The sequence below is a fragment of the Nansenia antarctica genome, assembly GCF_963989245.1.
Source record: "Nansenia antarctica genome assembly, chromosome: 1".
NCBI lineage: Eukaryota > Metazoa > Chordata > Actinopteri > Argentiniformes > Microstomatidae > Nansenia > Nansenia antarctica.
In genome coordinates, this window is record NC_137674.1 from 99,324,105 (window position 1) to 99,340,094 (window position 15,990).

General features: G+C 45.5%; 1 protein-coding gene across 1 annotated transcript in view; it reads left to right on the top strand.

The window, feature by feature from the left end:
* The window catches only part of col24a1 (collagen type XXIV alpha 1 chain), a gene marked incomplete at both ends in the record, with an annotated part of 120,638 nt that overhangs the window by 51,991 nt on the left and 52,657 nt on the right, over positions 1 to 15,990 (top strand). The window contains 9 exons of the mRNA XM_080528293.1: positions 1,418 to 1,471; positions 2,036 to 2,080; positions 4,455 to 4,508; positions 5,295 to 5,339; positions 11,737 to 11,790; positions 12,109 to 12,153; positions 12,733 to 12,786; positions 13,150 to 13,203; positions 14,054 to 14,107. Of these exons, the coding sequence (XP_080384419.1) occupies positions 1,418 to 1,471; positions 2,036 to 2,080; positions 4,455 to 4,508; positions 5,295 to 5,339; positions 11,737 to 11,790; positions 12,109 to 12,153; positions 12,733 to 12,786; positions 13,150 to 13,203; positions 14,054 to 14,107 (459 nt within the window). The remainder of the gene's footprint in view (positions 1 to 1,417; positions 1,472 to 2,035; positions 2,081 to 4,454; positions 4,509 to 5,294; positions 5,340 to 11,736; positions 11,791 to 12,108; positions 12,154 to 12,732; positions 12,787 to 13,149; positions 13,204 to 14,053; positions 14,108 to 15,990) is intronic.

Consider the following 15,990-nt stretch of genomic DNA (forward strand, 5'->3'; position numbering starts at 1 on the left):
CAAAATGATAATTTGTTTATTCTCAGAAATGACAATTCAGCCTATCAGGCAAAACTACAGTGCTCAATGACTTGCACATGGCCATAGCTGAAGAATGTGGTGAAGGGGGAGATCAGAGAGAAAAGGGAGAGAGATATTTAGTCATCTCCCATCCATCTTTTATTATTTTGGACTCAGTGTACATGTGATTCCATTTAACCAGGGATCCAAAACAAAGCAGATAACCCACCACTCGTCCAGACTGCTGTCCATGTGGATTATTACTCTCTTTCTCTCTCTCCCTCTCCCTCTCTCCTTTGGCCCTACATCCATCTCTTTCTAGGGAGATCTGGGCAGTAGTGGTGAAGTGATGAACGATGACTTTTGAGAGTTTCACACCTTTGGAGAACTTAACACAGAGATTAGCCTGTCAGCAAAAAGAGATTGTTTCAAAATGGCACCTTGTCTTACTTGGCTACGGAGCATAGGTGAATCCGTTCACCTGGTGCCTTATGGAACATTCCTATTACACGAATCAGAGTAACAAGGCTTACAAGGGCTAAGAGCTCTCTTAACAGCAATACTGACCACTGACCCAGGGGATGAGAGAGAGAGAGACACAGAGAGAGAGAGACACAGAGAGAGAGACACAGAGAGAGAGAGAGACACAGAGAGAGAGAGAGAGAGAGAGAGAGAAACACACACACAGAGATAGAGAGAGAGAGAGAGAGAGAGAGAGAGAGAGAGAGAGACACAGAGAGACACCTCACCTCCATTTCCCCTCCAGAGATCCAGACAGACATTGATTGAGAGAGATAGAGTATATTGTCTTTAGTGTGGTTGTGGGAGGTGAGCACTAGTGGGATAAGAAGAGATATCACCGACACTGACGTGGCTGCAGTTACCAAGGCAGCGTTCCACAGCTATCCACCTGACAGGCAGAGCTTTCATATACCTATCAGCCCCAGAGACACACTCTCTTGCTCTGATGGGCTTTAGATAAACCCACTCAGGTATTTCCGGGGCGCACGGAGGAGCATGTCACTGTGGTTTAGACGTACTGTATCGTACTGTAGGTCCCGGGGTCACTGTCTGAGAGGATGAGTGATGCCTGGAGCATGTTAAATATTGTGGATGTTATTTTTCCATATCATAGGTTCACACTTCACTGTCTGGGGATAGGTGATGAGTGAAAAAGGTCACACAGCTGTATTGCACAATACATGTTCTCTATGTTCTCTGATTGAAGATGAATGATGTCCAGTTCTGTTCAGCAAAGCCTCCCCCCCCCCCCTTTCTCTCCTCTCCCACTAAACAAAACACACCGGAGGCCATCTGGGACGGTTGGAGATCAGTCAAAGTATTACCATATATGGTTGGTCGGTGATGTTAGCGTTGGTTCACCTGTGGTGTGTGTGTGTGTATGTTTGTGTTTCAGGGCTTCATTGGGCCTCCTGGTATAGCTGGACCTCCAGGGTTGGAAGGGGAGAGAGTAAGTCCATATGCACTATTGGGCATGTCTACATTATGATGCCGTAGCTTCTTAGTCAAGGTCCGTTGTCCACTGCTAAACATTGTCTTCAGCCTTGTGCTAGGATCTCCAAGCTAGTTAACCTCCCACGAAAAGTAATAATAGGGTAAAGAAGATATCCAAAATTGGGTTTCATCCATTTTGGAATTATTAATGAATTAATGAGTTTGGCATTCCCAATTTACTGGTTTGATTTATATTTGGAAATGGTGGATTTTATACCAACAAAGTAGTTATAATGATCCATGCTCTGGGAATGTCACCATGGGGACTATAAAAGGTGTAATAACTAACTATGTTTTCCACTATGAAACGCCTGATATGTCATCATGAATAAATCACTTTGCCTTGGAGCAGATTATAGTGTTTATACTTTATATAGGTCATAGTCATAATCCTGGTGATAATGTCAAGTAAAAACCTTCATGACTCATGTGAGGTCGGTCTTATTATTTTTGTGAGATGGATTACACACTAAGAAGAGTTACTGTACTTTCCCCCTGACTTTTCCCTCTCTTTTTCCAGGGCATTCCCGGTCCCATTGGAAAGACTGGTCCCAAAGGAAGACAGGTAAAGAATCACCACTTTGAAACCCACAATATTCCATGAAAGACTCTGCATTCGTCAATAACAGTTATCTGCCATTAACTAAAGTCAAATTTGCGGAGAAAGTACAATTGCTGTGAGGGAACCTGAACGGCCGTTCTGTCTCATCTGGCGTCCATCAGTTAAACTCATGACAGAAAAGAGAGAGAGAGAGAGAGAGATAGAGAGAGGATATACCAGTAAGAGAGTTACGCAACCCCTAATCGCAGACATCAGGTACTCCTAAAAAAGTCATACTTTACCCAGCGGACGGCCTGAGGGACATGGAAGAGGCTCATCGGTATGCTGTGGGAGTCCCAAATATGCAAATGACATGTCAACATAACACTGAACGAAAAGACAAAAAAGACTCTGGAAAAGAGGGGGAACAAAAACAGCCTCTGAGCAGGATGCAGCAAGAGGATACTATAGGAGTACCATGGCATTGAGGATACTTTAGGAGTACCATGGCATTGAGGATACTATAGGAGTACCATGGCATTGAGGCTGGCATCTGAGTGTCAGTGCCAGCACAGGGTGGCGTCGCCAAACAGAGCCTCCGATGGAGAGATAGAATAATCAGGGCCTCACATTGTGAAAAAATGTTAGCGTTATAAAAAAACACAACAAGTGTCAGTAAGGCATCTGACAGCGTCTCTGCGGCCGCAGAGCCAAGTGGGCAGAGCGCCCTGGCCCAGCCTCTGTCTGGGAGTGAAGCTGGATTATCTAAACCCTCTCTGGAGCACTGAGAGTTGCCTGGCTAGGAAGACGGTCCAAAGAATGAAAGGGGGTTGGCAATCAGAACATCACACATCACACTTGAATCTGTGGTGTTTGTGCAGGGAGGGGGGGGGGGGGCAGCAGTGGAGTCATTTCAGCAAAAGCCAAGGTACCGAGTGGGGGGGTTGAGGGGGGGGGGGGTTCCCCTCCTTGGTGGACATTTGTTCAAATCAGTTGTGCAATAGTCAACTTTGGTGAGTTGTTTCTATGCAATTGACTTATATGACATTAAGGTAATGAATAAAGGAGACAACTACAGTATGTAGGTAGTACTCTACATCTTTCCTAGCAGGTGGACCTGGTTCAATCTCCTTAGAAACAAAATAAAACATTACAGATTTAGCTATACTCAACTCTAAAGTAACTGCACTGTTAAAATCACTAGTATTGACCTCACCTGTGTCCCTGTACTTGTCTCTGCTGCCTTTATACCCTGGCATATTTGTGTTACCGGCTCACCTAGTAAAAGTGAGACGATTGACAATATCAAAAACATGCTTGCACACACATCATCAGTTACTCACACACAAGTTACTGTTACTTGCCCCAATAGTATATAATTGGTACAATTATTACTGAAATTATTGAGAATAGAGACATGGTTGACATGCGTAAACTAGCTATTGCACCCTTTAACGTTCGCTAACTAGCTTGTTAGAGTTAGCTTCACAATTGCGGGTGACGTTAGGTTGGGTTTTTCCACTAAAATAACATATTAGGACATGTTTGTATTGACAGAACATAACATGGACTTGTTCATTAATATGTTACATTTGTACCAACAGTATTATGGCGTTTATACAGTTTGTTTAACCCACCTGAATGAACACCTGAATGAATGAGAATCATGGACTTCAAGTCTCAAGGCTTTCACACCTTACTCCATGGCTTGTTTATTGAGGAACTGTTGCTAGGCTACTAGCCAGAGCAGAAACCTCTATGTCCCGCTCAACTACAGCGCCTATAGGCTGGCTGGTGAGGTGAGATGTAGCCGGGAGGATTTTGAGTTACCGTTACCGCTGTGGAGTGGATAAATCCCAAAAATGACAATGTGTTTCCGATTTAATTTTCAGAGGATGTGCCATACCTTTCCATACCAAAACGACACCTATGGGGGGCAGGCTTGCTTTTTGTTCTGAGGGGGGGCAGGCTTGCTCTTTGAACAGGGTGGGGAACTAGGTGGTCACCTTGTGCATGGGAGGGGGGCTAATTTAGCATGCTACCAGTCTGCTTAATATGACATGACCACAATGAAAGAAGATGACCCACGTATATATCTGGATTATACGTGTTGCCAATGAGCACCACAAGTCTAAGGACTAACCTGGCCAAACTGCAGAAAGACGGTATGCCTAATATCAATCTCCCCCAATACCTAAGACTGACTAGTCCACCCGTTCTAGTGAGACCTCCAGGGCTTCATGCTGAAGAAGAAGGTTTCGATTGGGATACAGATTGTGGAACAACAGCCGTCAGGTCACGTCTATGAAGAGTGAGATGTATGGTGATCCAGTAATGGATGCAAGTATATGAATATGAATTACATAATTAAGTGTTTTTTTTCCCTCTCTTTATGCAGGGTGTTGTTGGGGCCGTCGGTGAAAGGGGTCTCCCTGGTCCTGATGGTGATGAGGTAAGAGCTACGTCTGACCTGTCTACTCATCAAGCTGTCTTCTCCAAAGCAGTGACTGTAAAGTAGTGACTGTGCATCGCTGTGTATGGATGAGGGGGGGGCTGGTGGAGGTAGAAATCAGAGGAGGGGCTCATTGTAACACATGGCCTGTCCTCCGATTTCAACCTCCACCAGCCTCCCCAGGTAGGGATATTAAGTGTGCCATGCCATGTAGAACCAGAGAAGTCTACCTCTTCTAGTCTGAGACTGCGTCAGAGCAGATCCAACTCTATCATGGTTTAGATTAGCAGGCAGGCAAGCAAGCAAGCGCGCGCACACACACAAACACACACACACACACACACACACACACACACAGACACACTGTTTCTATCTAGAACTCTTACTCTGTCTCTCTGTTTGTCGGGATGAGCTCAACAATGAGGCCTGTTTTATCTTAAAGCCTGTGTTGATATTATAAGTAATGTATTAAGATGAGCTGGACTCAGTTGGGCTGAGTTCAGTCAGAGCAGCAGTCAGGGGATGGCTTTATTGGCTTGGCAGATTATCTGTATCAAGTTTTATGTTGCTTTTTTTCTGTTTGTTCTAGGGCTGTAAAAGCCCTGTGTCATGTCAACCAGAGTACCATCCGATGGATAGTGTGGTTGGTAGCACCACATGGCTAGTGCTCTGCATGTCTGGTTGTGCCAGCCTAAGTGACATGCAATTAGGTGCGTGCGTGCGTGCGTGTGCGTGAGTGTGTATGTATTCATGTGTCTCTGCTGATGTTCCATTTGTTTTCTACAGGGGTCTGTTGGTGGGACTGGCATGGGTGGCTTCCCTGGTCTGAGGGTGAGTACCACACATCATGTCTTCTCAAGGCTCAGGCATCTGTACTGTTTTAAACTATTGTAAGGATTCTTACTAGTAAGGTCTTTCTTGAACCAGGTCTCTTTTGATAAAGAGACTGTATCTTAATGAGAGTAACCTGGATAGATAAAGGTTGAATCAAGGAAAAATGATACTGACGTCAATTGCATGTTGATGCCTAAGCTCTGAAAGCGACACTCTTCATTATTTCATTATTTCATATCATGAGATGAAGGGTTGAGTTATTGGCTTGCCGGAGCTTGTGATTTAATTCAACCACCCTTACCTCTTTTGGCATCACGTATCACAGCTTTGAAAGTATCCATCATCTGAGATTTTCATCGGCCCCCACGGAATATCCAATAGGCTGCTTAATATCCAAACAAATTAACTTTACACTTGTCATTACCTCAGTGGAAAACTCCAAACATCCGTCTGTTTGTCTGTTTGTCTGTCTGTCTGTCTGTCTGTCTGTCTGTCTGTCTGTCTGTCTGTCTGTCTGTCTGTCGGTCAGTCAGTCAGTCGGTCAGTCAGTCATTTAGTCTGTCCGTCTGTCTGTCTGTATGGTTTGAATATGAAGTGAGCGGCTCTGCTCCCCTCTGACTCTGATGAATGAGATTCCGTAGTGCCAGTGGTTTTCTGGATATAGACAGCGTGCGGCACTGGAGCCAAGATCATTTATTTTTAACGCCACCAATATATTCTTCACCCTGCGAGTGCTACTGTAGAGCGCTTAGTGCTGAGCTCTTTGGCCACTGCCAAGGGTGGATTACCAATACTTTATGCACTTTAAAGGCTTGGCAGCCTGTCAGTGATCCACAAAGAGAGATGGAAGGAAGATGGAAAATGGAAGGAGCGGGAAAAACACAACTGTCCTCACCCAGTGGCCTAATTCCTGAAGAGGGAGAGAGAGGAGGGGTGGGGGGGTAGAGAGAGGCAGAGAGACAGAAGAGAGGGAGAGTGGGGGGCGGGGGGAGAGGAAATACCTGTCAGAGAGTGTAACACAACCTCTAAACATGTACATCACATACTCCTGATAGGGGTCAGGGAGCTAGAGAGAGGAAGGGTGAGGGGTGGGAGGCAGAGGGATATGGAGGAGAGTCTCTCTCCCTCTCTCTCTCTCTCTCTCTCTCTCTGTAACTGATACCCACACATGTCGTTTTAAGAACATCAGAACATCTCGTCAAAGAGTCCACAGGAATCTGTACAGTACATGCCATAAAGCATAGCTATCATAATTATATTGCCCCCACGTCTCTCTAAATTAGCCTGATTGTTGCCCTCACCGCGGGGTCCGCCCCCCTCGTCTGATGGAGGGAGTGAGCCGTTTACGGATTTCACTGAGGATTTACGGGCACTCTGGATGGGCCACTGGATGCACTTCTGTCATCACTTAACTCTGTTACGACATGGCCGCCAGCGTAGAGTGACCCTCCCTGCGGCTGATGGATGGGTCTGACCGTCCTCACAAATCACACTGTGATTCTGAGAACAGGACGTGGCAGGGCCGGTGGCTACAACACACACACACACACACACACACACACACACACACACACACACAGTGTAACCCAGGAGACATCAAGACGGATATCTGTCTCTTAAAGTGAATGGCTGGATGTTACAGTAGCCAATTGGATCCATGCCATTCATGAACATACCATTTATAGTCCATGAAGGGATTTATAGTCCATCATAGGCCGTTAACATGACTTATTTCTCAGTAGAGGAGGTGAATATATCTAAAACCTGATTTACAGTACAAGAGCACAACCGAACTGAGCCGAGCCAAGCTGTACAGGTCCTGGCCTGGTTACACATCCACCATAGTTCCTGAAACACTGCTGGAAAGGAGAATGTGGAAGGAAAATTATGCGAGCCACCACCATATGGTTTGGATCGGCCCTGTAGTGTGTAAAGTCACTCGGAGTCTCCTCATTTCCTCCAGGGGCTAGTCCTCTCCCTCTCTAAAACTCAGACCCACCAACGCCAAATCCTTAATTCCCTCACCTCCTCTCTCAAAATGCATTGAAATTAAAGCTCCCAGTGGGCGGAACCTTGGATCTCCTACTCCAATGAGTTTGGAGAAGGAGGTCAGGAGAGAGGACACAAGGAACCAAGGAAAAGTCCATTTTGAGTTTCAACCCATAGATTAGTAAGTGTCATACAGTAATGGCCGCCCCAGAGTACATGTGGCGTTGTCATGTCGACCGCCGGGGCCAATAAGAGAGCTGTCTCAGAGCGGAGCCAGATCTCTCTCAGAGTGATGGGAACCCGGGGACATTCCTCTGGGACATCTCGGTCACGCTGTTATTCGAATCACATGTACCCCCTCCTTCACAGCTGGAAGAGGAAACCCAGCGTGGCACCAGCTCCTCATGTCAGCTCGTGAGTCTCTCAAACTCAAATACGGAAGGTTTTTCAATGGCACGCAACAAATTGCTGGTATCTCCGGAGGAAAATAGCCATCTCTCAGTAATTCTCAGTAACCTCCTACCAACAACCCGCCCCCCCCAGCTTTCCCCAGTTTTAAAGACTACATACTGTACAGCAGTGGAGGCTGGTGGAGGCAGAAATTGGAGTACGGCTCATTGCAAATGCATGGAACGGAATAGGGAATGGTACACTATATGGACAAAAGTATTGGGACACCCGAACCGAACATGCACATCCATATGCAAAACCATGGGCATTAATATGGAGTTGGTCCCACCTTTGCTGCTATAACAGCTTCCACTCTTCTGGGAAGACTATCTACTAGATTTTAGGATATGGTTGCAGGGATTTGCTCCCATTCAGCCACAAGAGCATTAATGAGGTCGGGCACTGATGTTGGGCGAGAAGGACTGGCTCGCAATCGGCGTTCCAATTCATCCCAAAGGTGTTCAATGGGGTTGAGGTCAGAGCTCTGTGTGCAAGGCCAGTCAAGTTCTCCCAGACCAAACTCGGCAAACCATGTCATTATGGACTTCACTTGTGTATGGGGGCATTGTCATGCTGAAACTGGAAAGGGCCTTCCCGAAACACATGTCGCCACATAGTTGGAAGCATACAATTCTCTAGAATCGCATTGTATGCTTGTATGATTTCCCTTCACTGGAACTAAGGGGCCTAGACCAAACCAAGAAAACAGCCCCAGACGATAATTGTGTCCACATCATTTTGTCCATATACTGTAGTGTATGTGTTTGAATAGGGAATGGTAAGTGCTGCCTCCACTGCTGTACTCTACAGGCCGCCTCCCCTCTGTTCCTCTCCCCTTCAGCTCCTCCCCCATCCCAAAACTAATTTGTTTAATATCGTTTCCTTTTCCTCTCCAAATATTTGTGACCTAATTTTTGCGGAGCATTATAAACAAGTCATGACAATAAACAGTGCTGGATCCCAGAGCATGTTCTAGCGTGCATGGTAAAGCTCTGGGTAATGTCTGGCAGGCTGGTCTGTCTTGTGTGGTTGACTGGGGGTGTGACTCATGGCATGGTTGTGGCTGGCGTTAGGGATGCTTCTACTCATACCAGCCAGTGATGACCTCACAACAGCCGGAACCTAGTCTCACTAATTCAGGCCGCATTTAAATGGAAAAGGGCTGATGGGAGGGGGTGGATCCTGGGAGTTTCACCAGCGACACGCAGATTCTACCAACGAATAGAGAGGAGTGTTTCAAATGGAGGCAGGGATTTCAACAGAATTGTTTGGTTTTTTTGCACTGCTCACCTGCGATATGTTGGCAAAACTTGGCAGCTAACTCCATGTTTTCTTTTTGTGCAATGGGTGCGCTTCGGTTAGCATGGGCGGAGTAGGAGGTTCATCGCATGCAATTCAAGTGGAGCCTACAGCAAAAGGTTTTGAAGGGTGTGGACTTGCTTACAACTTCGAACATCTTACTGCCTGCGCCCCCCAATGGGGAAATGAGATTCTGGGATCTGAGATTCGCCAGAACATAACCAGAGACAGCAGCAGTAGCTGGCCTGTGTTCTGCACCAATGCCTCCTCCCCCTGTCCACATACTGTATGAGACTCCAACATGGTGGATGGATGATGGCCTCTTCTATCTGGGGAGGCTGGTGGAGGTAGAAATCGGAGGACAGGCTCATTGTTATGGATGGTATGGGCCTGTCCTCCGATTCCTGCCTCCGCCAGCCTTCCCTGTCTTCTATGTATTTGCCTTTGCGGGATGTTTGAAACTCTGAGCCAGATACTCTGTTTTTAAAACATGCGTAAAAAATGTTAACAGGAAAGATAAAAACAAAAACAGTGCTGCATTTTATCATCACCTTTTTCCATTGATATTAGTTCTTGTGGAGGAAATGAAGCAAGCTTTGTACTCGCGCCAAGGCCTAGTCATATCTGCACACGCTGGCGAGCCTGTGAGGCCAGCACACATAATATAATTTAATTGTACACATATCATACACCCCTGATGTGTTTAACGTGTTAGCTATAGGATACTCTTACGTTACCAGGGCTTTTTCATCATTCGTTTTATTGGATTCATTTCTGAAGGCGCTCCAGTGTTTGTGTGAAGACGAGATGGACAGAAATGCAACCAAATGTGGTTTTCGTCAAGTCCCCAATCATCGGTTTGTCATCACAGCTCGCCAAAGCCTTAAGAGGATAATCAACTCAAAGCCCCTCATGGAAACGGCGTCCATCTTGTCAGTGGTTCCTCCTCCGTAGCCCTGTGTGGGATGTTGATGGGTTGGATCACCTGGTTCACCAAGACAGAGAGAGAGCACGGAAAGCGGGAAAGGGGGTATATCGCCTTTCACCCTCCCACTGTCTCAACCACGGCCAGTCGTTTTTCACATGCCATCAGTTGAAAGCATTTTTTACGAAGTGCGTGCGATTTGTCTTCATCCAGCAGTGCCATTAGCCAGCAGAGCTTCACCATCAAAACCAGGCCAGATGACTGACTCCAGATGGAGCGATCCCTTAAACCCACATGTCCTTGACATCGCAAGAAGCTCTCCTGTGTGCTCTCTCTCTCTATATATCTCTCTGTTTGCACATTAGCCAGACTGGAGATATTGATCATTTTGATGGAAGATTACCGCACAGCTGCAGAGTGGGACTGGGAACCTCCAGTAGTGGATATTTCTCAATCCCCCCCATATTCTCACCAATCATGGATAAGAGTTGTGTAGCAAAACAGCTATTTCTGTGAAATCAGTTACTCACCAGGCTGATGAAATCACTGGTGAAACTCAACAGCTCTCATGGATGTTTACAGTACAATCTCTCTCTTAATTGATCTGAAGTGCAGCAGCTGCTGGCACCTATTCCCTGCAGTTTCCATACAAACAATTAGTGGTTTACTACAGCCAATACAACCACTGTGATATGAAGAAGCCCTGATGCTTTCATTGGCCTCTGTTCTGCTTCTGTGAGGTTAGGCAGGAGGGGTCATACTGTAGTTTTGTGTGTGTGTGTGTGTGTGTGTGTGTGTGTGTGTGTGTGTGTATAGAATAGAATAGAATAGAATAGAATAGACTTTATTGTCGTTGTACAGTTGCCTATACAATGAAATTGTAGTGGCTCTTCCGAAGGTGCAAAAAAACAGAAAACATATTCACATATTCACAGACATATACACATATAAGATAAGTATGTGTATGTATGTATGTATGTATGTGTAAGTATGTATGTGTGTGTGTGTGGGTGGGTGTGGTTGTGTATCATACAGTATCGGTGCCTGCTGTGCTGCTGGAGCAGCTTTTCTTTCCAGAGCTTGTGACAATCCTCTCAAAGTCCGCTAATGTGAAGCAGATTCACACCGGTAGGCCTCGACCCTGCATGGAACCACTTAGAGCCCTGGCCCTCGGTCACAAACACACACGTGCACACACACACACACACACACACACACACACACACACTGAACGAGGAGTAGGTGAAAGTAGCTACACACTATTACAATGTTACAATGTTACAATGATAATATCCATAATAATCTTCAGCATCATCACCACCTGTTGATGAAGATCCTATAATAGCTGTCTCTCTCACTACCTGTCTGCAATGGGTCACATGTCCCATGACCACTCCAGTGTTCTGGTCACACCCCCCACCTGGTCTCAATCACACCAATCAGATGTGGTTTTCTGGGTGTGTGCTAGCACGGACAGCCAATCCCAAATGGACAAGGATAGAGATCTTGGATCTGGTCAAAGGTGTTGACACAGAAGAATGTCCTGTTTAGGCCGGAGAGGAAACAGCATGTGTCAAAATACTACCTGGAGAGAGGGACATCGGACATCTCCTGTGAAACATGTCCTTCAACATCTGGCTGATAAAACCCTGGCCCTGTATAATACAGTACATGCTCACATATGTGTGTGTGTGTGTGTGTGTCTCACTCTACTCCTCTCTCTCTCCACAGGGAGACCCAGGGCCTGAGGGACCGCGAGGACTGGCTGGCATAATGGGACATCCGGTAACAAACCCACCTCTTACCCTTATCTATCTATCTCTCTCTCCTCCTCTCCTCTTTCTCCTTTTCTTCTACTCCTCGCCTCTCCTCTCCTCGTCCCCTCTCCTAAGTCCCTCTCTCCTCCTCTCCTATCTCTCTCCTTTCCTCCCCCCCTCTACTCTTCTCCTCTCCTCTTCCCATCTTTCTCCTCTTACTACTTACTACTCTTCTTTCATCTCTCCTCATCATCTCCTGCCCTGTGTGGTAATGGCAGACACTGAGGACTCCCTCCCCCCCTCTCTCTCCTCTCTCTCTCTCTCTCTCTCTCTCTCTCTCTGACAGGGTCTGGGTGGACGAGCGGGGCTGCCTGGATTGAAAGGTGATAAGGTGATCTAAATATTTCTATTATTGTAGTGTACGTAATGCACTGTATACTGAATGTGAATCTCCTAGCCCAGATTGTGGATGACTGAGTGGGGTGTGTGACTAATACCAAGAGGGGGGGGGGGGGGGGATTTGTTCAATATAGCAGTACATTGCAAAGCACAGCATGACCCCGCAAAGTGTACTGAAGATGTGTGGTCCACATTGAATGAATTTAGAATCGCAGTGTGTTTAGTGTTGGAGGATGGTGTTTTTTGTTTTTTTGTATCATTCCTTAACGATTATGCAATGCTTCTATTGACCTAGCATGCTGCGCGGGGGAGGATGGTGGAGGCAGAAATCAGAGGTTTTCCTCATTCCGTCCCATGCATGACAATGGGTCGGTCCTCCAATTTCTGCCTCCACCAGCCTCCCTTGATGCTACTGTGCCATGCTGTTTGATGTATTTTCTTGTGGGTTAAGTTGGATGGAAACCTGTTATGGGTAGAACAGGATGATAAAAAAACAGTTCAGTGTGTTGTTAACTGTTCTCTGGTGAGCAGGGGGTTGTGTTATATCTCTGTGTGATGCTGCAACATTTAGGCGGAACCGGGACTAAGGGGCGAACCAGGAGAGTTTGGTTACCAAGGTGACAAGGTATGTTTCTCGTCAGCCTAGATGGGCTCATTACGTTGGGACAGAAATGTGTTCTTTTTGTTAACCAGTGTGAAGAAAAAAAAATTTGTTGTAAAAAGATGCCAACAATAGAGTGTATGTGTGTGTATGTATATGTGTGTACGTGTGTATGTGTGTGTGTGTGTGTGTGTGTGTGTGTGTGTGTGTGTGTGTGTGTATGTGTGTGTGTGTGTGTGTGTGTGTGTGTGTGTGTGTCTGTGTGTGTGTGTGTGTCTGTCTGTGTGTGCCTGTGTGTGTGTGTGTGTGTGTGTGTGTGTGTGTGAAGTAAATTCATGGTGATGATGTAGTCTCAGTGTTTCCTGTTTACACCCCCCCTCCCCCCAGGGTTCTGTTGGCTTCCCTGGACCGACAGGACTACGGGGGAAACCAGGACCTCCTGTACGTGTGGTTCTACTTTTCTCTCATTACTAACAAGCTCAGTAAACACTATAGAGGCTATAGGCTGTAAAAACTCTACTCTGTTGTGCGTTTTTTAACAGCCTATAGCTGCCTGAAAACAATTAGGACACATTCACAACACGTTTACTGTATTTACAGCACTTGTTAGGTCCACAGTCCATTATAGGCAAAGAGAGTATTTGTATTTGTAGTTCCACAGTATTTTGTAGTTTTCCAGTGTTGTGTAGTTCCACAGAGCATTCAGCTGCATACCACTGCTGTGTACAGTATTCGATAACTTCTGATCCTTTCCATGGATGCTGATGAGTGTAGAGAACTGAAAATGATTATATTCAGTGAATGTGCTGTAAAAACATGTAGGCTATGTACTGTATTGTATTTCAAAGCTGAGGCTGTTATCTTTAGTGCGCTCCACATCTGTCCAGGCTCGTGTTTGCCCTGGCACGTCCACTAGAACTCTGTCAGCCTGTGACCTTTCAGCAGACAACAGGCACTCAACATCACGGCATCACTGGAAGACAATACCACGATCATTTGTTTGGATTACACAATACGCACCACCCACGGCGTGCCTCATCGCAAACATTGGCAACCGTCAAGGATGCTGTGGTGTAAAATAGCAACAGAGACAGAAACACACGCTGCGTGTGTGTGTGTGTGTGTGTGTGTGTGTGTGTGGTGTGAGAGTGCACCTGTGTGTGTGTGTGTGTGTGTGTGTGTGTGTGTGTGTGAGCACGAGCACGACAGAAAGAGAGGGAGAAAGAAGGGAGTAGAGGTGGAGAGAGAGATGCTTTGTTTGAATGTTTTCTCTTTTGTCTCTTCTTGAAAGGGTAAACTGGGTGAGCTCGGACCGCAGGGACTGCCCGGCCCACCAGGACCTGAGGTAAGAGAACACGGTCTAACCATATCACTAAACCCCTGAACCTCTGATACAGATCAGTGTAGCTCAATACTTGTTGGTCAACAAGTGTCATGCAAGTGCACCACTGATACAAACTTAACCTTGTAACCAAAGAGGAATGTGTATTAATTGTTCATTTACATTAGCATTTTTGGCATTTAGCAGACGCCTTATTCCAAAGCGACTTACAATCAATAAATTTGAATACTAAGCAAGTGAATCATCAATCCACCAGTCGTAGCAGAAGGAAAAAACTTTTTTGGGGGGGGAGAAACAGAGAAACAGTACAAGGGGGGCAATAGAAGTTTTTAGGGACACAGTAGAGGGGAAAGCGGGTGTCTTCAGGAGACGCAGTGCTGAGGGGAAGGTGTCTCAGGAGGAGCAGTTAAGGTGTAACCTGAAGAGATGGGTCTTTACGTGGTGGTTAGTTAAAGGGTCCATCTGGGATTCAAACAAACAACAAAGTGGTCGCCCTGCCACCCATTGAGGCTGAGGGATTTGACTGGAGAAATGTAACAACTCTGGATGCAAGGACTGACCATCCATGAGGTCAAAATTGTAGTTTTAACCATGTGGTTTGAAGCTAAGTACAGTACATTGTTTATGAACAACAGAGTCAAACATTCCTTGATATTTTGGGTACTGATCGGGTAAAACAGTTGAACTAAGTTCATTAATCATACTATTCTTCAATTCACTTAAAAGTCCTAAAATGTTTTGACCAATCCCCGATTGCCCCTTTAAGTTGAGAGTATGCTCTAGTGGGGAGGTTTGAGGCCCATCAGTCTCTGTGTGTGTGTGTGTGTGTGTGTGTGTGTGTGTGTGTGTGTGTGTGTGTGTGTGTGTGAGTGTGTGAGAGAGAGTGTGAGTGTGAGTGTGAGTGTGAGTGTGAGTGTGAGTGTGAGTGTGAGTGTGAGTGTGAGTGTGAGTGTGAGTTAGGGGTGTAACGGATCACCTAACTCACGGATCGGATCGGGTCACGGTTTTTGAGTCACGGATCGGATCATTTTTCGGATCAACACAAAACTTTTTTTTTTATATATAAAAACAGCTTTTTCCTTGAATTCTGTAAAAACACCACTTTTATTATGTGAAAAAACCCAACAACATTCAAGATGTCAAAACTGGTAATATATATATATATATATATAAAAAACATATTCTACACTCAAACATTACATATTATACTGAAATACACATTCAACTTACCGTATTTTCCGGACTATAAGTCGCACTGGACTATAAATCGCATTTATTTCGAAATGTATTTCACAAAATCCAAGACCAAGAACAGACATTTAATCTGGAAAGGCAAGTTTATTCAACTACACAATAGCACACAGAACAACAGGCTGAATAGAAGTCAGAGGTATGTTAACGTAACACATTAACAGTTATTCAGCAACACAATAGCATAAAGAACATACCCGGGAAGCTGAATAGGTTAAATTAACATAACAAGCCAGCGAGTCCAACAAGCAAGTTACCAGTAAGCAAGTTCACCATGCTACTGTTTGCTTAGCTTCAACAAGCTAATGTTTCATTTCTTCAGTGGTATAGGAGCAGCATATAGTTGTCACAAGTCCAGAGCGGCCCAGAGCGCCCTCTGTCGGCTGTAGACGGTAATGTTTACTCCTTGGTTCATGTCAGTCAGTATGAAATTATATATATTGATATATAGGTCGCACCTGACTATAAGTCGCAGGACCAGCCAAACTATGAAAAATAGTGCGACTTATAGTCCGGAAAATACGGTAAATTATTAAGTAGTGCAATATGAAAGAGGGAGGCGCCTGGTTTCAGCAGTGAATCACTGGGCTCTTTAAAGCAGACGAATAAACATGTTTTATGCCACTTTTAACTAA